General features: G+C 48.2%; 1 protein-coding gene across 8 annotated transcripts in view; it reads right to left on the bottom strand.

The window, feature by feature from the left end:
• The window catches only part of VSIG4 (V-set and immunoglobulin domain containing 4), an 81279-nt gene that overhangs the window by 47493 nt on the left and 8880 nt on the right, over window positions 1–24906 (bottom strand). For 7 of the 8 annotated variants that reach the window (XM_040322917.1, XM_040322918.1, XM_040322925.1 and 4 more), the window contains exons 3-4: window positions 10470–10820; window positions 2134–2184 (exon numbers count right to left, since the gene is read on the bottom strand). In XM_040322917.1, the coding sequence (XP_040178851.1) occupies window positions 2134–2184; window positions 10470–10820 (402 nt within the window). The remainder of the gene's footprint in view (window positions 1–2133; window positions 2185–10469; window positions 10821–24906) is intronic. The other variant, XM_040322921.1, reaches the window with a different exon arrangement.

Genomic DNA, 24906 nt, shown 5'->3' with positions numbered 1-24906 from the left:
CTCTCCAGGGATCCCGCAATGTCAGCACCCGAGCTGACTCGTCCTTTGGCTTCGGGTGCAGGTTCTGGCCCAAGAAGGGAAACCGGCAGTGAAGCCTTCAAACTTCACAGCCGGTTTCCTACTGCGCATGCACGAGTCGCGCTGCACTTTCTGTATGGTCCTGCCATCTTCTGGGACCTCTGTCTATCCCAGAAGGCAGCGGGAGAAAGGAGAAGGGGCCGGAAATGTCCTAGATCACGACTCATCGGTTCTTAAGGACAAGATGGCCGCTCACTCCTTAACAACAATGACAGTTACTGGCTGTTAATGATGTCGGCAGCCACCTGCTCCTTAACAACTGGCTATTTAGAGCCTGTGGTAAGGACGACAGCTACCGACGGCAGTAAAATACTGCATTCCTTATTTTAGTAGCGTTTTTTTTAGTGAATGGCAAAAATCTTTTTGAAAACTGTATCTTGCCGCATACTTGGATGCGGTAAGATACCACTTTGTGAATGGAGCCCTTTATCTTTTAAAATTTGGCACTTTATTAAATTAATAGAAAAACTCACATAAATGGTGCACCACCATAAAACCGCATTACAATTTACAAATATATTGCCCCCTTAAAGCGGAGCTCCAGCTCCCCCTCCAAAAATTTAAGGTCAGAAGCTACAAATATTGTAGCAGCTGATTTTTAATATTAGGACAAGTACCTGTCCAGGGGTCCTGCAATGTTGTCACCCAAGCCTGATTTTTCAATCGCCTCTCAGGTTCTGCAGCCACCATTAGTTGTAAGGGAAACCGGCAGTGAAGCCATGCGCCAAGTGCGCTGCGTTTTCTAAATGGCCCAACAGCAAGGGAAGGAGGAGGGGGGGTCGAACTTCCTGTGGCGAGGTCCGTGGCGAGGTCTCCCGGAAGTGGGGACGGGTACCTATCAAAAACAGGTATGTGCCCCCCTTGAAAGGTGCCAAATGTGGCACCGAAGGGGAAGAGGAAGCAAACAAGTGGAGCTTCCCCTTTTGGGTGGAGCTCCACTTAAAGGCTAAGACTTCGGCATCACCTCACAGGCCAGTTGGCCCAGTTATTTCTGGGTAGCATGACATCACACGGCTCCGCTTTTATGTGTTTCGTCACCTCCCCACATGGTTACAAAATGTCTGACACAGATCAGTCTTTTCTGTAGACTTCCACATTTGTCTGGCTAAAGCCCTGTACACACGATCAGTCCATCCGATGAGAACGGTCTGATGAAGCTGACTGATGGTCTGATGTGCCTACACACCATCAGTTAAAAAAACGATCGAGTCCAACGCGGTGACGTAAAACACAACGACGTGCAGAGAAAAATGAAGTTCAATGCTTCCAAGCATGCGTCGACTTGATTCTGAGCATGCACGGGTTTTTAACCGATGCTTTTGCGTACTAACCATCGGTTTTGACCTATCGGTTAGGCGTCCATCGGTTGAATTTTAAAGCAAGTTCTAAATTTTTGGACCGAAGGATAACTGACCGATGGGGCCCACACACGGTCGGTCCTTCAGTCCGTTTTCATCGGTTTAGACTGATCGTGTGTACGCGGCCTAAGAGTTACAATGTGCTGTCGGATCACTGGGGGAGAGGAGACTTAGGAAGTGCTTCATCCTGCCTGCAGCAGGTTGATGACATCATCTCAGTCTAGGCATAGTCACTTACTGAAACTCAATGGTTTTAAATGATAAAAGGTGCATCTTTTCCTGAAAATTCTATATATTAAAAATTATACTGTTGCTGTATACTGTGACATGTCGGAAATGTATTCATGCAGACTTGTAAAGGCAATAAAAGGTCCACTTTAAACAAACATTCAAAGCTTCAGTGAACACGTGTACATACAGTATATACAAAACATGTACAAACTTTGTAATTAGACCTTTTAAACATTGCATGTCTTATGCAGAAGAACATTCTTCAAGAACAAATAAGGCAGAGTGCTTATGCAAACCTTCATAGAGTAACAAATATACACGACTGACCATACACCGGTCTACCACCGTTCACAAAAAATAAAACAAACTTCCCAAAACGTGTTTGTCTAGCAGCAAAGCAGTTAAGCAAACAGCACAGTGTATAAGCTGCACAAGCAAGGGATATCCTTCTAGGAAAATGGAATACTTGTCCAGAAGTCATTTTCTCCACTGTCCACATCTGGCGTTTCACCTTTTTCTGCGATACCAGAACACAAATGTTATTGAAAATTTTTGCAGTAGGAAAGATGAGAAATTTTTCATTTGGTAAGACTTTTAGTAACATAAAAAAAGCAACATTTTAAAACTGAACTCTGGGCACAAAAAAACTTTTATATAAGTATACAGTGGCGAAAATAATTATTTGCATTTGATCCCCTGCAGATTTTGTAGGTTTGCACTCTTACAAAGAAATGACGGGTCTATAATTGTTGTCATAGGTGTAAATGAGACAGAATATCAACTAAAATCCAGAAAAAAACACATTATACAAATTTTATAAATTGAGTTGCAGTTCAGTGAAATAAGTACCGTATATACTCGAGTACAGTGGTGTATTTAGGTTTTGTGCTGCCCTAGGCCTGACTAAACTCGTGCAAACCCTATTTAAATATGACCCACCCCTTCCTGTTAAGGTCACACCCCTTCCTGTTAAGGTCACACCCATTCCTGTTTAAGACCTGCCCTGAAATTTTCCAATGGGCACACTAGTTCGGAGGGCCTTGGGGGGGGTCCCTTAATCTGCAAAGATTTCCCCTCACTTCCTGTTTGGCTATGGGGCAGGAAATAAAGATAAATGAACGGATGGCAAACAGGGGCTATAACCATCCCTTACTCAATCCACAATGGAAAGAAAAGTTTTGCCTATAGTTCTACTTTAAGCACAAATTTTTCCTAAATTTATGGATGACTAAGAGGATATAACATGTCAGGGGTGCAACAGAAAACATGTAGCACGGTGATGAAGGCAAGTGGTCCAGGCAGTGAGCAAAAGAAGGATTGGGGGCATTAACAAATAAATCCATCTGTTAATTTTTCTCATCAGCAATCAACAGAAATAAAATTAAGATTCCTAATTCCTAATATGTACAACTGACACAAGCAAAGGATTGCAGAGAGAGTCCTACTACCTACCTGCCAGGTATAGGTGACCATGTCAGTGTCCCTTGTGTCTGCACCATTCCTATCATACCGGCAACAGTGCAGCCGCTTTATGGGGGCACTAGACAAAGACCACTAGACAAGACCACCTCATAAGACTGGCAAGCCGGTGGGGACTCTTTTCATGCTGCCCCCCTGCAAAGTGCCACCCTAGGCCTGGGCCTTGTTGGCCTAGGCCAAGATACAGCATTGTTCGAGTATAAGCTGAGGCACCTAATTTTACCACAAAAGAATTGCAAAACGTATTGACTCGAGTATAAGCCTTGGGTGTCCATCTACATGCCTCACTGTGCCTCACTTTGCCTCACTGTGTCCATGTGCATGTCTCACTGTGTCCATGCCTCACTGTGCCCATGCCTCACCATGCCCATGCCTCACCGTGCCCATGCCTCACCGTGCCCATGCCTCACTGTGTCCATGACTAGACTGACATATAACATAGCAGTCTATGGAAGGGGTGCCCAGCTTTGAAAAATCGGTGCTCCCCAGCTGTAGGTCCCCCAGACAACAAACTTTGTTGGGCTACATGTGTGCATAGAAATACATAGAAATAGGGCTACATGTGTGCCAAGTTCCGGGTCCAGGGGACCCACGAGCGGCCGGTACCGGGTCCCCAAAATCACAGGAGAAATTACCATTTAACATGGGAGTCTATGGAAGGGGTGACCGGCTTTGAAAAATCGGTGCTCCCCGACCATAGGTCCCCCCCGGCCAACAAACGTTGCACACTTGTAGAGGAAGAGTGATATCGGGTCCCCAAAGTCCGTGAGATCAGGTGCAAAAAGGTGACTCGAGAATAAGCCGAGGAGGGCATTTTCAGCACACAAAAAATGTGCTGAAAAACTTGGCTTATACTCAAGTATATATGGTATTTGATTCCCTAATCCTGGCTCCCACAGACTGTCTATAGTATGTGCTCATGTGGTACACAGATTAGTGCTGTCAATTTAATGACAGACAAAACAAAGACAGCGCCAAAAATATCCAAGTGTAAAATTACACCTGAAAGCATATACAACTGAAAGATATAAACATATCATGTATGAAAAATCAACGTTGATTGGCAGCTAAAAGGATGTTAAGAAGGTCCTCCTAACGACAACTCGTTATGTGTATAAAAGACACCTGTCCACAGAATGTCTTTCTTCCATTCAACCCTCACCATTATTGGCAAGACCAAAGAGCTGTCAAAGGACATCGGGGACATGATTGTAGACCTGCACAAGGCTGGAATGGGCTACAAGACCATCAGCAAGACGCTTGATGAGAAGGAGACAACTGTTGGAGCGATTATTCACAAATGGAAGAATACAAAGTAACCATCAATAGTCCTCGGTCTGGAGCTCAATGCAAGATTTTGCCTCATGGGGTGAGGATGATCACGAGAAAAGTGAGGGATCCGCCCAGAACTACACGGGGGGAGATTGTGAATGATCTCAAGGCAGTTTTCGACCACAGTTGCCAAACAAACCATTGGTTACACAATACACCGCTATGGATTGAAATCCTGCAGCTCCCGCAAGGTCCCCCTCCTTCAGAAGGCACATGTACGGGCCCAAAGTTTGCCAAGTAGCAACTAAATGTTTCAGAGAAGGATTAAGAGAAAGTGCTGTGGTTAGATGAGACCAAAATTAAGCTCTTTGGCATTAACTCAACTTGCCGTGTATGGAGAAAGGAAAATGCTGACTATGACCCTAAGAACACCATCCCTACAGTCAAACACATGATCAAACATGATGCTTTGGGGCTGTTTCTCTGCTAAAGGTACAGGCCGACTTTGCCGCATTGAGAGGCCAATGGACAGGGCCAAGTATTGTAAAATCTTGGATGAGAACCTTCTTCCCTCACCCAGAACACTAAAGATGGGTTGTAAATGTTTTTTTTCAGCATGACAATGACCCAAAACATACCGGCAAGGTAACAAAGGAGTGGCTCAAGAAGAAGCACAGGTCATGGAGTGGCCCAGCCAGTCTCCAGACCTTAATCCTATAGAAAATGTATTGAGGGAGCCTAATCTTTGAGTTGCCAAGCGACAGCCAAGTAACCTTAAGGATTTAAGCAAGATCTGCAAAGCACGAGTGAATTGATATTTTCAGGATCGCATGTGGTATTTGGAAAAACACCTAAATACCACATGCGATCTGGTTCTGTGAATGAAGCCCACAGCACCATGAAAGCTTTCTAATTTGTTTTAAGTGGAGGAGGTTCTTGGTGGTTATTGCAATTTGTGGTTGTTCCCAACAAGAGTTGAGTCAAGGAGGAAATCCAGGGGCAATGGCCCCTCTGTGTCAGCTAAAGTGTTGGCTTCAGGTCAGAGGAGGCAGCATTGACATTAGATGGGCCATAGTAAACCTATGGGTGATCTCACCACTTTTAAAAAAATCCCTCCTGAGATGTGTGGAAACCTGATCACCAACTACAAGAAACGTATTACCTCTGTGATCGCCAACCAGGGTTTCTCCACCAAGTACCAAGTTACGTTTTGCTTGGGGATCAAATACTTATTTTACTCCCTGAACTGCAACTTAATTTATAACATTTGTACCATGTGTCTTTTTGGTTGATATTCTGTCTCCTTCATTTAAAATACACCTATGATAAAAATGATAGACCCCCTAATTTCTTTGTTAGTGGGCAAACTTACAAAATCTGCTGGGGTTTAAATAATTATCCACCCCCCCCCCCCTCTGTATTCCTTAGCTGCAACGGATGTAAATCCACTTTGTTTGCATCAGATCCCTTTTGAAAACACTGTAATTTCCTTGTAAAGCAGCAGTGATGTCATCACTGTGCTGTACATAGCCCTGTGCAGAGCGCAGAGCTGTGGGAGGGGCTCAGTAGGCCCCACCCTCCACAGAAAACTACAGGAGGGGTGGAGTCAAGACCAGTCACTCTGCACAAGGAGAGAGAGCAGCAGTGAGCGGTCTTTACTACAGGAAGGAAAAGTCTTATTACTGATTACTGCACAGATCTGGAGGAAATACACAAAGCATCCCAAGATTCAGGGAAGAATATTTGATTATCCCAGAGTTCAGCTTTAGGGCTCATTCACATGTGCAGCTATTATTGTTGCCCCCATTAAAAACGATTCACAGTGGATTGATTTTTTCGAGGGCGTTTGACAGGAGGTGGGGAGGCCACATATTTGAGACATGCTCTTTGATTTTTGCAAAACATCACAGCCACAACCATGGCTCAACCACCTGCTTTTATCGCCCCCTAGCTGCTCATGTAAACAAACCCTGAAAATAGGTGTAAGACAAATCACAAAATTTCATATTAGCTTGTTAATGTAATTTCAAAAATCTATTTTTGTTTTATTTTTATTTTTTTAAATCTGCAGCTTTCATTAAAATAATACCTTCTGATCCTGCCATTGAGTCAGATTCCTACTTTTTTTGCATCGCCTGCATCCTTTGTGCAACCATTTCCTATCTACATACACTCCAGTGATGGCTGCATGGCATTTCCTAATGGCAACAATAATAGGTCATATGTACACTGGGTAGATTCAGAAAGCAATTGCGTCTGCGTAACCATAGTTACGCAGCGCAATTGCTTAGTTGCGCCGGCGTATCGACTGCTCCTGATTCAGAGAGCTCGATACGCCGACTGCAGCCTAAGATATGACTGGCATAAGGCTCTTATGCCGTCGTATCGTAGGCTGCATTCTTACGCTGGCCGCTAGGTGGCGTTCCCGTAGTTGTCAGCGTAGAGTATGCATACTAACGCCGATTCACAACCGCACACGCGCCCTACGTACGCAGTTTACGTCGTTTACGTTCGTCAGGTTCCGCGTAAGGTTGCTCCTGCTATTAGCAGGGGCAGCCAATGCTAAGTATACCCGTCGTTCCCGTGTCGCTATGTTTGCGTAACTGATTTGTGAATGGCGCTGGACGCCATTTACGTTCACGTTGAAGCAAATGACGTCCTTGCGACGTCATTTGCCGCAATGCACGTCGGGAAAGTCTCCCGACGGAGCATGCGCACTACGTTCGGCGCGGGAACACGCCTAATTTAAATGATCCACGCCCCCTACGGAATCATTTAAATTACGCGTCCTTACGCCGGGCATTTTTAAGGAGCGCCCGCGCAAATTACGTAGCTACTGCTTCATGAATGAAGCGTAGCGCACGTAATTTATGGAGGCGCAGCGTTAAAACGGTACGCTGCGCCTCTGTAAGAGGGCGCAATTCGTACCTGAATCCACCCCAGTGTATTGATGCGACCAGTTGTAGGTTCCATAGGAAGCCCATGGGATAGGGTGACAACACAGAAGCACATTTGGGAGATAGAGAGTTGTCACCCTAAACAGGAAGTACCTGAACAAGGCCAGATATCATTTTAAAATAAGCTGCAGAATTAATCTGATTACAAAGACCTCTTGAAATGACAATAAAATGGCATGGTTTAATGATTGGGTTTATTTTAACAATCAGTAGATTACAGGAGAGGAAAAGTTTAGTACCAGACAAATCAATTAGCTTTCTTATCAGTTCAGAGCAGTAAGATAATGAAGATATGTATGGTTATGGTATAATCCATATTGAGCTTTACCCTAAATCAGTGGTCTCCAAACTATGGCTGAGGGCCGGATGTGGCCCTTTGCTTGCCTTGATCTGGCCCTTGGAGCACCATTCCTCCCAATTATAAACTATTTCTCTTACTGGCCCCAACGATGGGGCATAATTACCGCCCCCGACACCAACAACGGGGCACTATTCCTTCCACTGGCACCAATTATGGGGCACAATCCTTTCAATTGACACCAACAGTGGCGCACTATCCATTCCATTGGCACAAACAATGGTGCGTATTCCTTCCACTGACACCAACAATGGAGCACTATCCTTCCATTGACATCCAGAATGGGGCAATCCTTTCTGTTAAAAAAAAAAGAATGGGGCACTTTTCCTTCCACTGACACCAATTATGGGGCACAAACTTTTCAATTGACACCAACAGTCGGGCACTATCCATTCCATCGACACAAACAATAAGGCACTATTTCTTCCACTGACACCAACGAAGAATGCCCGTTACATTGGAAGTCAATGGGAAGAATGTTCCTTACATTGGTGTTCGGCGGAAATAATGCTTCTTATATTGGTTGCCAGTGGGAACAATTTCCCTTTCATTGAAGGTCAGTGGGAAGAGTTCCCCTTACATTGGTGGTCAGTGGGAAAAATTTCCCATATATTGGTGGCCAGTGGAAAGAATGCTCCTTACATTGGTGATCAGTGGGAAGAATGGGCCAGATTCACAAAAGAGATCCGACAGGTGTAATTGAATTACACCGTCGGATCCTAGGATGCAATACTTCGGCCGCCGCTGGGGGGAGTTTGCGTCGTAAACCAGCGTCGGGTATGCAAATTAGCAGTTACGACGATCCACGAAGGTTTTTCCAGTCGTTACGTCGTCGCAAGTTTTAGATTCCCGTCGCAAAGATAGGGCTGCTATTAACATGGTGTAAAATTACTCCACCATGTTAAAGTATGCCCGTCTTTCCCGCGTCGCTTTTGAATTTTTTTGTTTTCCCGGCGTAAGTACGTTACACACGTCGCGATTCTCAACACGTCGGTGCGTCGTAATTTCGTGCAAAGCACGTCGGGAAACTTGCGACCAGAGAATGCGCAGTACGTCCGGCGCGGGAGCGCGCCTAATTTAAATGGTAACCGCCCCATTTGAATTGGGCCGCCTTGCGCCGGACGTGTTTACGATACACCGCCGCAAGTTTCCAGGTAAGTGCTTTGTGGATCGGGCACTTAGACTGAAAACTTGCGGCGGTGTAACGTAAACGGGTTACATTACGCTGCGCCGCAGGTACGAGAATCTGGCCCAATGTTCCTTACATTGGTCGTCAGTGGGAAGAATTCCCCTTACATTGGTGGTCAGTGGAAATAATGTTCCTTACATTGTTGGTCAGTGGGAAGAATGCCCTTTACATTGGTGGCCAGTAATGGCATAGGGAATGTGGGGGAGGAGCGCTTGTGGTTGGCCCGCTCTGTTTATTTTTTTTTTATTCATCTGTGTCCCACTAAGGATACATGCCTTAACTTCCTTTCTTATACATTTCTCCACTATTCCTGTTCTGGTAAAAACTCAAAATATTGGATTTCCCCTTGTTTCAGTCCCAAGGAAAATGGCCACCAAGATAAAAAGACGGGTGAATCTTCCCAGAGAAGAAATACAAACCTCCAAAAAGATCTGGAGATGAGGTGCTGGCTCTTTAACCCTTTAGTCTGGCCTAATGTCTTGGATTTGGCAGTTCTACAAAAATAGGGGACCTCCCGAGGAATAGGGGTCACCCAAATTAGGAAATGCATGAATAGACGATCCAAGACAGAACACCAAACAATCATCCCAAGAGTTTAATGTCCTTTAATGCAATCACAGGTAACGACAAAGGTATTCAACACGTTTCAGTGAGCCAAAATGTACCTTCATGAAGGCTTGAAACGATGTAGCAAAAAGTATCTCTTGGGCTCGAAATATAGCTCCAGTAGAGGGTCTCAAGCAGGAGCAATAGTTGCCATGCCTGTATCCATGGCCAATCGACATGTGACATCACTTGACCACGGATACAGGCAAAATCATCTATACACTATTGCTCCTGCTTGTGATCTTTTCTTGGAGCATATTTTGAGTCCAGTATAGATACTTTGCGCTACATTGTTTTAGGCCCCAATGAAGAGGAATTTTGGCCCTGAATTGCGTTGGCTGCCCTTTTGCCCTCCTGTTGTTACCTGCAATTGTAATAAAAGCTGTTAGGGCCCTTTCACACCAGCGGACGAACGGTCCGCTTTTCATAAGTCCGTTTACGGACTTACAATGGTTCCCTATGGGATCACGGCCGTTAGCGGATGGAGCATCCGCTAACGTCCGTAATCACCCGCCTCCGTCAGGATCCGGTTTTTCAGACGGAAGAAAACCCTATTTTTCTTCCGTCTGACGGATCGGATAAATACGGACAGACGGTCCGTATTCATCCGATTCCCTATAGGGGAGAGCGGAGGAGAGACAGGGCGGTCTCTGCACTGTGTGCGGGGACCGCCCTGTCAGCCGACAGCTCAGCGGGGATTAACGGAGGAATCCCCGCTGAGCCAAACGGGCTAACGGAGCGGATCAATACGGATCCGCTCCGTGTGAAAGAGCCCTTAGACTCTTGAGATGATGATTTTGCACTCTCCTTCCGCTCATCCCTAGAGCCATATAAACCTGTCACGGGTCCCATCCTTTCACCACTCCATCCAAAATTCCACAAAACAATTTGGTCTTAGATACACTTGAGGAAAGCTTCTGTGTTTCTAGGTACACACTTACTTCTAAGGACTTTAAGTATAGTTACATGTTCTTGTGTTATCAGTTTTCCATTGCGGTCTCTCCCGGTGACTTTGCATTTGAAGTTCCCTCTGTCATCCATGTCCAATCTCCGAAGGGTCAAGGACACATCCCCAGAGGGTGATTTCGAGATTACTGCACGCTCTCTGTACTTAGAAAGAGGGATATGGTCTTGTTCATCAGCCCTGTATATGACAAGATGGCTTTGAAATTCCCACTCAATCTTGATTATGTCTTCATTATTCGATGCTTTATAGGTGCATGGTATGACCACCGATTCCCTTCTATAGCCCGTCACTGTCTTTTCCATGGTGAGGGAGATGTCACATAAACCTGGGTGGAGAAAAGAAAAGAAAATTTGTTAACCACTTGAGCTCCAGAAGGTTTTACCCACTTCATGACCAGGCCGTTTTTTGCTGTTCAGCACTGCGCTACTTTAACTAGTGTGGCACCCCACCAGGATGATGTTGATGCAGGATTCTCAACCAGGCAGGTTGAGGGGCTTCCAGGGTTTTTCTTGATAAGGAGGAAACTGGATCTTCAGCTTCCCTATGGTTAGAAAAATCAGTTTAGGGACCTGGAGCCTGGAGATTTCTTAGGAATCCGGGTGGGTCTCCAGTCCTGGGTCCAGATTTTCAGACCTGACAACACACTAATTGGTCAGGTGTGTGTTGGTCTTTTTGTAGACACCTGACCATGGTTTTGGACTCCACCCTACCGAGAAGTCCAGGTGTGCAAGGGAGAAGGCAAAGGGCCAGATTCTCAGTGGAGATACGACAGCGTATCTCCAGATACGCCATCGTATCTCTTTGTTGCGCCGTCGTATCAATGCGCCTGATTCTTAGAATCTGTTAAATCCGACAGGCGTAAGTGTCTTATGCCGTCGGATCATAACTGCATATTTACGCTGGCCGCTAGGTGACCTTTCCGTCGAATTCCGCGTCAAGTATGCAAATTAGCTAGATACGCGAATTCCCGAACGTACGCCCGGCCGACGCATTAAAGTTACGCCGTTTACGTTAGGCTTTTCCCGGTGTATAGTTACCCCTGCTATATGGTGGCGTAAGTGTGGCGTACCAATGTTAAGTATGGCCGTCGTTCCAGCGTTGAAATTTGAAAAAGTTACGTCGTTTGCGTAAGTCGTCCGTGAATGGGGCTGGACGTCATTTACGTTCACGTCAAAACCAATGACGTCCTTGCGGCGTACTTTGGAGCAATGCACACTGGAAAATTCCACGGACAGCGCATGCGCCGTTCGGGAAAAACGTCAATCACGTCGGGTCACAGTACATTTACATAAAACACGCCCCCCTGATCCAAATTTGAATTGGGCGGGCTAACGCCGGCTGATTTACGCTATGCCGCCGGAACTTACGGAGCAAGTACTTTGAGAATACAGCACTTGCCCGTCTAAGTTGCGGAGGCGTAATGTAAATCGGATACGTTACGCCGCCGCAAAGTTACGCGGTTCTATATGAATCTGGCCCATAGTGTGCATGTATGCACTGGGGAAAGCCAGAGACCCAAGCCTGAGGGTCAGAGCAGCGAGGGGCTGCTATCTATATGGACGATGTTGGCAAGGAAATGGTCTGTAGGAGACAGACGAAAGCCTGAAGTGGAAGGCCTGCGCAGCACTGCTGCATGTGTAGGCCAAGAGTCTAAATTTGCCCATATGGTGTAAACCGCCCTGCGAGGGAAACTTTGTGTTTCTTTCTGGAACTTTGTTTGAACTTTATTTAATAAAAGTGGGCCAACAAGTCCTCAAATGGAAATTATGGGCCAGATCCACAAAAACCTGGCGTAACTTAAAAAATCCCATTTAAGTTACACTGCCTTAAAGTTTCTACCTAAGTGCCTGATCCACAAAGCACTTATCTAGAAATTTAAGGCTGTGTAACTAAAATTCCGCCGGCGCAAGGCGTTCCTATTCAAATGGGGCGAGTCCCATTTAAATGAGGCGCGCTCCCGCGCCGGCCATACTGCGCATGCGCGAAGTTACGTTACGCCGAGTTTTGAGGATCGCGACGGCTTAAAAAAGTTGCGTCGGGAAAAAAAAAAAATGACAGCGGCATGCATTCCTGAGGGAGAACTCCATGCCAATTTTCAAAGAAAAAACCGGCATGGGTTCCCCCCCCAGGAGCATACCAGGCCCTTAGGTCTGGCATGGGTTGTAAGGAGACCCCCCCACGCCGAAAAATTGACGTAGGGGGTCCCCCTACAATCCATACCAGACCCGTATCCAAAGCACGCTACCCGGCCGGCCAGGAAAGGAGTGGGGACGAGCGAGCGCCCCCCCCCTCCTGAGCCGTGCCAGGCCGCGTGCCCTCAACATGGGGGGGTTGGGTGCTCTGGGGCAGGGGGGCGCACTGCGGGCCCCCCCACCCCAGAGCACCCTGTCCCCATGTTGATGAGGACAGGACCTCTTCCCGACAACCCTTGCCATTGGTTGTCGGGGTCTGCGGGCGGAGGCTTATCGGAATCTGGGAGTCCCCTCAAATAAGGGGGCCCCCAGATACCGGCCCCCCACCCTAAGTGAATGGATATGGGGTACATCGTACCCCTATCCATTCACCTGTAGGCAAAAAGTTAGTTAGTAAACACACAACACAAGGCTTTTTAAAATATTTTATTATTCTGCTCCGGATGCCCCCCCTGTCTTCGTTATTAGCTCAATTAGCAGGGGGGCTTCTTCTTCCGCTCTCCGGGGGTCTTCCACTCTCCGGGGGTCTTCCGCTCTCCGGGGGTCTTCTCCGCTCTCCGGGGGGGGCTTCTCCGGACTCCGGGGGGCTTCTTCCATCTTCTCCCCTCTTCCGCTCTTGACTCGGCGAACCCCGGTTCTTCTGCAGCTCTCCGGTGCCTTCTTCTTCAGCGCTGGCTGCCTGCTATGTTTGTGTGTTAGCTCGATTTCAAACAGGCAGCCAGCGCGGTCTTCTGTGGTGTCAGGGTCTTCTCTTCCTTTCTTCCGATGTTGCCTCGTCGCCTGTTGTCGCTGTAATGATGGAAGCGCGCCTTGCATCCCATTTATATAGGCATCACCGTCCCATCATGCTCCGGTAGGTACCCACGTGGTGGGTGCACGTGGGTAGGCACCCACCACGTGGGTACCTGCCGGAGCATGATGGGACGGTGATGCCTATATAAATGGGATGCAAGGCGCGCTTCCATCATTACAGCGACAACAGGCGACGAGGCAACATCGTAAGAAAGGAAGAGAAGACCCTGACGCCACAGAAGACCGCGCTGGCTGCCTGTTTGAAATCGAGCTAACACACAAACATAGCAGGCAGCCAGCGCTGAAGAAGAAGGCACCGGAGAGCTGCAGAAGAACCGGGGTTCGCCGAGTCAAGAGCGGAAGAGGGGAGAAGATGGAAGAAGCGCCCCGGAGTCCGGAGAAGCCCCCCCCGGAGAGCGGAGAAGACCCCCGGAGAGCGGAAGACCCCCGGAGAGTGGAAGACCCCCGGAGAGCGGAAGAAGAAGCCCCCCCTGCTAATTGAGCTAATAACGAAGACAGGGGGGGCATCCGGAGCAGAATAATAAAATATTTTAAAAAGCCTTGTGTTGTGTGTTTACTAACTAACTTTTTGCCTACAGGTGAATGGATAGGGGTACGATGTACCCCATATCCATTCACTTAGGGTGGGGGGCCGGTATCTGGGGGCCCCCTTATTTGAGGGGACTCCCAGATTCCGATAAGCCTCCGCCCGCAGACCCCGACAACCAATGGCAAGGGTTGTCGGGAAGAGGTCCTGTCCTCATCAACATGGGGACAGGGTGCTCTGGGGTGGGGGGGCCCGCAGTGCGCCCCCCTGCCCCAGAGCACCCAACCCCCCCATGTTGAGGGAACGCGGCCTGGCACGGCTCAGGAGGGGGGGGGCGCTCGCTCGTCCCCACTCCTTTCCTGGCCGGCCGGGTAGCGTGCTTTGGATACGGGTCTGGTATGGATTGTAGGGGGACCCCCTACGTCAATTTTTCGGCGTAGGGGGGGTCCCCTTACAACCCATACCAGACCTAAGGGCCTGGTATGCTCCTGGGGGGGAACCCATGCCGGTTTTGTTTTTACAAATTGCCGTGGAGTTCTCCCTCGGGAAAGCATACCAAATGCCGTCGCTGGAATGGGCTTTTACAAGGTGTGACTAGTTTACACTTTGTAGAACCAGCCCTAATTTTACACTTGCAAAATAACACTTACGGCGCAAAAACGAAGCTGGAAAGCTTTGTGGATCGCCTTAAGTGCTAATTTGCATACTAGAAACGGCATTTCGACTCGAAATGCCCCCAGCGGCGGATGCGGTACTGCATCCTAAGATTCGGCAGTGTAATTCAATTACACATGCCGGATCTTCTGCCTAACTTTGGAAAAAGCCTTTTGAGGATCGTTTCCAAAGTTACACACAGACTGAACAGCAGTTAAGTCGGAGTATCTCTTTTGTGGATCTGGCCCATTTTGTGTGGACTGTACTCACTATCAGGCACTACACTTGTGCTAAATAACCACCAAACAGCACACTGGCAATTGCTCGGTCATGCAACACTACCTAAATAAAATTGTGATTATTTTTTTTAAGACAAATAGAGCTTTCTTTTGGTGGTATTTTTTTTATATTATATAAACAAAAAAAGATTGAACATTTTGAAAAAAAAACATTTTCTAGTTTCGGTTATAAAATATATCCAATAAAATCAAATTTCCTCATAAATTTAAGCCAATATGTATTCTGCTACATGTCTTTGGTAAAAAAAAATGCCAAAAAATGTATTAGGATTGGTCTCTGTGAAAGCTATAGGCCCGGATTCAGATACATTTTCGTATCTATCGGCGGGCGTAACGTAACTCTGATACATTACGCCGCCATAACTTAGGGCGCAAGTTCCGTATTCAGAAAGAACTTGCACCCTAAGTTAAGGCGGCGTAGCGTATGTGGTCCGGCGTAAGCCCGGGGAATTCAAATTCTCCATGCAGTGAACGTGTTGTATGGTAATGAAGGCTGACCCTGCGTAAAGGAAATTTTTGACTAACGGCGCATGCGCCGTCCGTGAACGTATCCCAGTTTGCATGCTCCAAATTACGCCGCAAATAGGCAATGCTTTTGACGTGAACATAACTTACGTACAGCCCTATTCGCGAACGACTTACGCAAACGACGTAATCGACGGAAAATTCGATGCTGGCCCGACGTACATACTTAACATAGGATATGCCTCATATAGCAGGGGTAACTTTACGCCGGAAAAAGCCTAACGTTAACGACGTAAAAAAATTCGCCGGGCGGACGTACGTTTCTGAATCGGCGTATCTACCTAATTTGCATATTCCTTGCGTAAATCTTCGGAAGCGCCACCTAGCGGCCAGTCGGATCTTAGGGAAATCTATGCGTAACTGATTCTAAGAATCAGGCGCATAGATACGACCCCGCACACTCAGAGTTACGACGGCGTATCCGGAGATACGCTGTCGTAACTCGTATCTGAATCCGGGCCATAGAGTCTATAAACTATGGGATATATACTGGAATTTACGCAACTATAGACACTATACTAGTCAGGGCTGTCTTAATTAGAGGGCACACCTGGGCACTGCCCATGGGCCCCAGGTGCATGGGGGGGCCCCTGCATGTTCCCCCAAGCAGCTGGTCCTTGAGTCCATGCTGCCCCGAAATTGGGGGCCCCATGATGGCACTGAGAGTGATAGATACATAGGGGAGGCAGTCTGCCTCCTACCTACTTGATGTCTGTTTACCTGCACTTTAATTATTGTAGGGGCCCCAGATCATTACTTTGCCCAGGGGACCATGATGCTATTCAGACGGCTCTGATACTAGTAATGGTGGTGGTAATTAGCGACTAATAGTGTGACAGTATGGTGGAAATCTGATAACTGACACTGGCTGGGCCCAACTTCACATGTGCTTCCCAATTCACAATTTTAATCAAAAGCACAACATACCTGGACAATTTTATGAAGTCATTTTTATTTATTTATTATAAGTTTCCTCCTTAGCAGATATTAAGTTAAAGTGTATGTAAGCCCTAAAAATGAACTTCTCTTATTTGCACACGTTGGATCCAGTAAAGGCAAAATTAACTTAGTTAACTGCATTGCCCCGGAACAGTGGGAAGGGAAGGGTGATGTCACGGTCATCACTGAAGCTGTATTATGTATTTTCTTCATTAAAACCGGGCCGGTTATTTGCAAGCTCTTGTTCCATCAACTTCTTTTACTATATTGCAACTGCAGGGAACACAAAGGGCATCAATAGCAATATAATGGATTGAGCTACGAAGAACTATGGGGCATTGTTTATAAATTAATTGGTTCTATGTCTAGAAAAACTGGAAATACTGGGGGAATTCTACAATATTATTTCCTGCTTTTAATTGTCTTTGGATAAAGAGCTGATATTGTAGGAAGGAAACATAAAAAGTACGCTTTATAAAAGGAACATTCATTATCTTGTCTTCTTTAAATGACTTTGTCCTGTACTGACTGCATACAAAAGAATTGGGTATATGGAAACCATAACAATTAACTTCTCTTATTTGCTTCCGTTTTGGTCTGTTAAATATACTGGTACCATTGAAAGTGTTTTGTTAAAACACTTCAATAAGTGTTAAAAACTACCCACTGATCCCGCTAGAGATCCAGTGCGATCCTGTGCACACTGCAGTCCTATCTCAGGCAATCTCACCAGCCATACCCAATTCACCTCTTTTAGAAGTGAGGTAGGGTGGAGGGTAGGGTGACCAAGTGTCCCGGATTGCCCGGGACAGTTCCGCATTTTGAGGTCTGTCCCGGGCACCTTCATTCCAGGACAATACAGTGTCCCGCAATGAAACTGACACAGCCACCCCCAGGCCAATCGGATGCCCCCAAAAAAAGAGATTTTAATACAGCTTACCTGTAAAATCTTTTTCTTGGAGTACATCACGGGACACAGAGCGGCATATTCATTACTATATGGTTTATATGGAGTACCTTCAGGTGATGGACACTGGCAATCTCAAACAGGAAGTCCCCTCCCTATATAACCCCCTCCCATAGGAGGAGTACCTCAGTTTTGTAGCAAGCAGTATGCCTCCCAAAATGGTCCCCAAAAGAGGGGTGGGAGCTCTGTGTCCCGTGATGTACTCCAAGAAAAAGATTTTACAGGTAAGATGTATTAAAAATCTCTTTTTCTTTATCGTACATCACGGGACACAGAGCGGCATATTCATTACTATATGGGATGTCCCAAAGCAATGCTTACAATGAGGGGAGGGAGAACATCTTCCCAAGACAAAAGGATTTAATTTAGAGATATACTCAAATCATAATAAATCCAACTTAGTTGAGAAAAATAATTTTTAAATTTAACTCAAAAGGGAGCCCCCGGAATCCGAGGGTCTCAAACTGCAGCCTGCAGCACTGCCTGCCCAAAGGCTGTATCAGTATTCCTTCTTACGTCCAACTGGTAGAATCTTGTAAACGTGTGGACAGAAGACCAGGTTGCCGCCTTGCAAACTTGAGCCATAGAGATCTGGTGGTGTGCTGCCCAGGAGGCGCCCATGGCCCTAGTAGAATGAGCCTTTAATGATAACGGAGGAGGCAACCCTTTCAAGCCGTAGGCCTGAGTGATTAACTGTTTAATCCACCTCGAGATGGTGGACTTTGCAGCTGCCTGCCCCTTCTTGGGCCCATCCGGTAAAATGAACAACACATCTGTTTTCCGAATGTTCTCTGTAGCTTTAAGATAGGCCTTCATGGCCCTGACAATATCCAAGGTATGCAGCAACCCTTCCTTTCTGGAAGTAGGTTTAGGAAAGAAGGATGGTAATACCAAATCCTGGTTTAGATGAAAACTGGATATAACCTTTGGTAGGAAGGAAGGATGAGGGCGGACCTTGTCCTTATGAAAAATAAGATATGGTTCCTTACAGGATAAGGCTGCCAGTTCCGATACTCTTCTGGCGGAAACCATGGCAACCAAAAATACTAACTTCCTTGTCAGTAAAACCAAAGGAATTTCAGCCAACGGCTCAAAAGGTTGTTTCTGTAAACTTGACAGAACAAGATTTAAATCCCACGGACAAAGCGGGGATTTAACTGGAGGATTAATACGTAAGACCCCTTGAATGAAGGTCTTAACTAGCGAGTGGGTGGCCAGCGGCCGCTGAAACCACACTGACAAAGCTGAAATCTGTCCCTTGATTGTGCTTAATGCCAGTCCTTTATCCACTCCTAGCTCTATGGATGCCATGAAGTCGTCCTTCTGGAGTGTGGCAGCTGCTGACCGCACTGATTCTATCCGAAATGAGCGGACCTTTAGGTATGCATTTACCATCTTTAAGTCCAAAATTGGCCTGACATCGCCGTTGGGCTTTGGGATGATAAATAGGTTGGAGTAGAAACCCAGCCCTTGTTCTTGGACTGGTACCTCTACTATTACCTCCTGGGAGAGTAGATGATTCAATGCCGCCCTTAATGCGGCTCCCTTCCCCGGATCGTTTGGTACCCTTGACTCCTGGAAATGAGGAGGAGGAAACTTTAGGAAGTCTAGTTTGTAGCCCGTAGCCACGGAAGACCGTACCCATCTGTCGGGAATGCTGGCCTCCCAAACCTCTGAAAAGAGACGCAGCCTTCCCCCCACCCTTGTGGGTGGGGGCGCCCCTTCATAAGGCCGGCTTGGGGGCTGGTTTTGCTGGTTTGCGAAATCACTGCTTCTTGCCTCCGGCGGCCTGTCCCTGCGATTTGTTGTTAAAGTTTGATCTTGCAGGAGGCCGTCGATACTGTTTGGTATTAGAGGGCCCCTGCCCAGGGGAGTACTGTCGTTTAAACGCAGGCCCTCGAAACTTTTTCTTGGTTGGCAAAAGAGTACTTTTGCCGCTTGAAATGGTCTGAATGTATTTATCCAGGTCTTCTCCGAAGAGTCGTTCTCCATGGAAGGGGAACCCTACCAGGAGCTTCTTGCATGGGGGCTCTGCCTCCCAGCTCTTTAACCATAAGAGTCTTCTCATATGGATAAGGGATAACGATAAACGTGACGCTTGCTGGATAGAATCCTTAATCGCGTCTACCGTAAAGCGTATGGCCCTAGGGACATCCGAAAATTCTTCTGCCTGCTGGGCAGGAATAAGTTTAAGCATCTGCTTAGTTTGATCCGATAATGCTTGTGCAACCCCAATCGCAGCCACAGCTGGCTGCACTACTGCCCCTGCAGTGGTGAAGGAGTTTTTAAGTAGCGTTTCCAATCGTTTATCAACCGGATCCTTGAACACCTGTATGTTTTCTACAGGGCATGTTAACGATTTGTTAACACATGAGATGGCTGCGTCCACCGCCGGGGTTGCCCATCTCTTGGAAAATTTATTTTCCATAGGATATAAGGCAGAGAATCTTTTAGGTGGTAAAAAGATTCTATCTGGCTTGGTCCAATCTTGGAACATAACTTCCTCTAGCAGAGGATGGATCGGAAAAACTGCGTTGTTTTGAGGCGTTCTTAGTGAGCCCAAAGCTGAAACCGTCGATACTTGGAGATCTGGTACTGGCAAGTTGAATGCTGTATGGACCAAGTCCGTTAAGGCTTGAACCCACCAGCTCTCCCCTTGGGAGGCTGCCCCAGACTCCTCCGTATCCGGGTCCTCGATCCCCGAACCTGCTTGGTCCTTGTCCAAGAGGTCGTCCAATTCCCCTGCGGAAAGGACCTCCTCCTCTGAGGGTCCACGCTCGGGCGACGGAGATCTATTCCGTTTTCTGCCCCGCATAGCCTTGGCTATCATCTTTTCCATTCTTTTTTCCATCTCTTTTAAGGAGGTGGACAGTACCTCGTCCGTGACCATCCTAGGGTTGGACTGACCCGTGCCAGCCCCAGCCCCAGATCCCGATGGTCCCACCAAGGCTCCCTCTCGGGAAAGCAGCGGCATAACTTTGTCCGAGACCTCAGACTCTCTGGGGGAATCCCCACCTCTTGTACTCTCTGAACCAGATGCCATGGTACAATACCGAGGTACGCCCGCTAACTTAACGGTGTTTGGAATTTATAATTAATTATTACCCAAAAACCCTTTGGGGGATGAAAAATGCCTACTCTCCTTTTAATGGTTCTTTTTTTTTTTTTTTTTTAAACCAAAGAGAGAAAAAACATTCTGTCCCCCTTAGTAGTATTGCCAAAAAAAAACTGCTGAGAAGAAAAAAAAAGAACAGCCTATCTCTAGGCTTCAGGACAGTCTTTCAAGACTGTAATATTCTTTTTTGGCCACTGTGTGTCCTCGGCGCCCCGCGCTGCCGCTCTGATCTCTTCCTCTCTCAGTTCCAGCATACACTGAGCTGGGAACGAATGGAAGGGCCGCCCCTTCCTTAAACATACTGGCCCGCCCTTCCCCCCTCAGCTAACGGCGCGAAATTGCGCCCATATCACGGGGGCGCGCGCGCCCGCCCGCCGGCGGGGGGGGGGGGGCGGTGGGGGGGAAGGGGGCCACACGAGGAGGCCAGCGTTTGCCTGTCATCCAGGCTAGGAGGAAGAATCCTTGGCAGCAATCGCCTGGAGGCTTGCAGGTAGGCACAGCTCTCTTTACACACACACACACAGCTATCTCAATGCTTTACAATACTACCAGGGAGGTCACCTTTTATGGGGAAATACACATAGAGCCATCCTATCCTTAAGACATGTGACTCACTTTGCCAGATGCAGCGCATAACTTTAGGCATGTCCCACTGTGACCCCCCCCCAGAAAACCTGCTGCGAACCAAGTTCCGCAAGTTTCCCCTCACTTACCTGCTCCATGCCGCAGGACTTTGCACAGCAAGAGGCCCAATCTTCCCCCATCTCCGTGGGGCATTGACCTTCAGGCCCTGGGTTCCTATGAAGGATCCACTGTCCTGGGCCCATATAGCACTCTGGCAACAGAAACATTAGGCCCCCAAAGGTTTCTAAGTTCTGGGCCCAGGGTCCAGCTCTCTAAAAAGAAAGCATTATGGGCTATACCCCATTGGTTTGGGGTCCGGTTACTGACCACTTTAGCGCTGAGGCCTTTGGACAGAACCGGTTAGCCCACCTTAATCCCAAGGATGTGGAGGCAAGCTAAACCATGACCAACACCTAAGACACTGGCGAAAAAACTGAGGTACTCCTCCTATGGGAGGGGGTTATATAGGGAGGGGACTTCCTGTTTGAGATTGCCAGTGTCCATCACCTGAAGGTACTCCATATAACCCACATAGTAATGAATATGCCGCTCTGTGTCCCGTGATGTACGATAAAGAAAAGGATGCCACATCACAGCTTTACTCACTGACAGTACTTGTCCTGGCCGGGAATGCCTGGAGGAGCACAATCCCCACACCCTGCTTGTGATTGGAGAAATCATAAATCTCGCCTCTTGTGTCCAATCACTGTGCTGTGATTCGTTACAGCACAAGCTGATTCTTGGGAAGGGAGGGTGTCCCTGAATCAGTGGCGTAACCAGAGTTATGGGCGCCCGGGGCGAACATTTTTATATAAACATCCATGTTTATATGTGCATAAACATGGGGGACTTAAACATTTGAGCTTTTTTTTTAAACTTTTTTTTATAGTTTTTTTGTGTTTTTTTACACTTGATGTCATTGCTATTATATAGGGAGATAAAAATCCCCCTATATAATAGCACAGGTACACTGACAGGTCCTCTTTATGGAGACATTAGGGGTCTTTAGGACCCCTAATGTCACCTGGGGACCCCAAAACAAGCTGATGAAGCACAGATCTGCTTCTTCTCTCTGGCTATAGCAGCCTGATGACTGACAGGTGAATGCGGATGTAATACACATCACTTCTGCATTCACAGCCTGGAGGGAGATCAGCAAGGAGGAAGATTCTGGTCTCCCTCCCATCTTACCTCCTAACACCCTCCCGAGCCGGTCCCGGGCTGCAGATGGGGCAGCGGATCCCGGGATTGAAGGTGAGGGGTCAGGAGGGGGGGTGGCGGCAGTACTGGAGGGGGGTAGGGAGGCACGCAGCCAGCACATATACACAATTGGCAGGCTATAGAGCCGCCGATCGTGTATATGTGAAAGTTCAACTGGTAATGGCACTGACCCCCGACCCCTACACTGACACCTACACTGACACTGACCCCTGCACTGACACCTGACACCTACACTGACACCTGACACCTACACTGACACTGACCCCTGCACTGACACCTGACACCTACACTGACACTGACCCCTGCACTGACACCTGACACCTACACTGACACTGACCCCTGCACTGACACCTGACACCTACACTGACACCTACACTGACACTGACCCCTGCACTGACACCTGACACCTACACTGACACCTACACTGACACTGACCCCTGCACTGACACCTGACACCTACACTGACACCTACACTGACCCCTACACTGACACTGACCCCTGCACTAACCCAACACCTACACTGACCCTGACACTGACCCCTGCACTGACACTGACCCCTGCACTGACACTGACCCCTGCACTGACACCTGCACTGACCCCTACACTGACACCTACACTGACACTGACCCCTACACTGACCCAACACCTACACTGACACTTACACTGACACCTACACCGACCTGACACCTGCACTGACCTGACCTCTGCACTGACACCTGCACTGACCCCTACACTGACACCTACACTGACACTGACCCCTACACTGACCCAACACCTACACTGACACTTACACTGACACCTACACCGACCTGACCCCTGCACTGACACTGACACCTACACTGACCCCTACACTGACCTGACACCTGCACTGACACCTGCACTGACACTGACCCCTATCCCTACACTGACACTGACCCCTACACTGACACTGACCCCTGCACTGACACCTACACTGACCTGACCCCTGCACTGACACTGACCCCTGCACTGACACTGACCCCTGCACTGACACTGACCCCTGCACTGACACCTGCACTGACACTGACCCCTGCACTGACACTGACCCCTACACTGACCCTGACCCCTACACTGACCCAACACCTACACTGACCTGACCCCTGCACTGACCCAACACCTACACTGACACTGACCCCTGCACTGACCCAACACCTACACTGACACTTACACTGACACCTACACCGACCTGACACCTGCACTGACCTGACCCCTGCACTGACCCCTGCACTGACACTGACACCTACACTGACACCTACACTGACCCCTACACCTACACTGACCCCTACACTGACCTGACACCTGCACTGACACTGACCCCTATCCCTACACTGACACTGACCCCTGCACTGACACTGACACTGACCCCTACACTGACACTGACCCCTGCACTGACACTGACCCCTGCACTGACACTGACCCCTGCACTGACCCCTGCACTGACACTGACCCCTGCACTGACACTGACACCTACACTGACACCTACACTGACCCCTACACCTACACTGACCCCTACACTGACCTGACACCTACACTGACACTGACCCCTGCACTGACACCTGACACCTACACTGACACTGACCCCTGCACTGACACCTGACACCTACACTGACACCTACACTGACACTGACCCCTGCACTGACACCTGACACCTACACTGACACCTACACTGACACTGACCCCTGCACTGACACCTGACACCTACACTGACACCTACACTGACCCCTACACTGACACTGACCCCTGCACTAACCCAACACCTACACTGACCCTGACACTGACCCCTGCACTGACACTGACCCCTGCACTGACACTGACCCCTGCACTGACACCTGCACTGACCCCTACACTGACACCTACACTGACACTGACCCCTACACTGACCCAACACCTACACTGACACTTACACTGACACCTACACCGACCTGACACCTGCACTGACCTGACCTCTGCACTGACACCTGCACTGACCCCTACACTGACACCTACACTGACACTGACCCCTACACTGACCCAACACCTACACTGACACTTACACTGACACCTACACCGACCTGACCCCTGCACTGACACTGACACCTACACTGACCCCTACACTGACCTGACACCTGCACTGACACCTGCACTGACACTGACCCCTATCCCTACACTGACACTGACCCCTACACTGACACTGACCCCTGCACTGACACCTACACTGACCTGACCCCTGCACTGACACTGACCCCTGCACTGACACTGACCCCTGCACTGACACTGACCCCTGCACTGACACCTGCACTGACACTGACCCCTGCACTGACACTGACCCCTACACTGACCCTGACCCCTACACTGACCCAACACCTACACTGACCTGACCCCTGCACTGACCCAACACCTACACTGACACTGACCCCTGCACTGACCCAACACCTACACTGACACTTACACTGACACCTACACCGACCTGACACCTGCACTGACCTGACCCCTGCACTGACCCCTGCACTGACACTGACACCTACACTGACACCTACAC

Source organism: Rana temporaria, chromosome 9 (assembly GCF_905171775.1).
Source record: "Rana temporaria chromosome 9, aRanTem1.1, whole genome shotgun sequence".
Lineage (NCBI taxonomy): Eukaryota > Metazoa > Chordata > Amphibia > Anura > Ranidae > Rana > Rana temporaria.
This window is presented reverse-complemented; position numbering and strand designations above follow the sequence as displayed.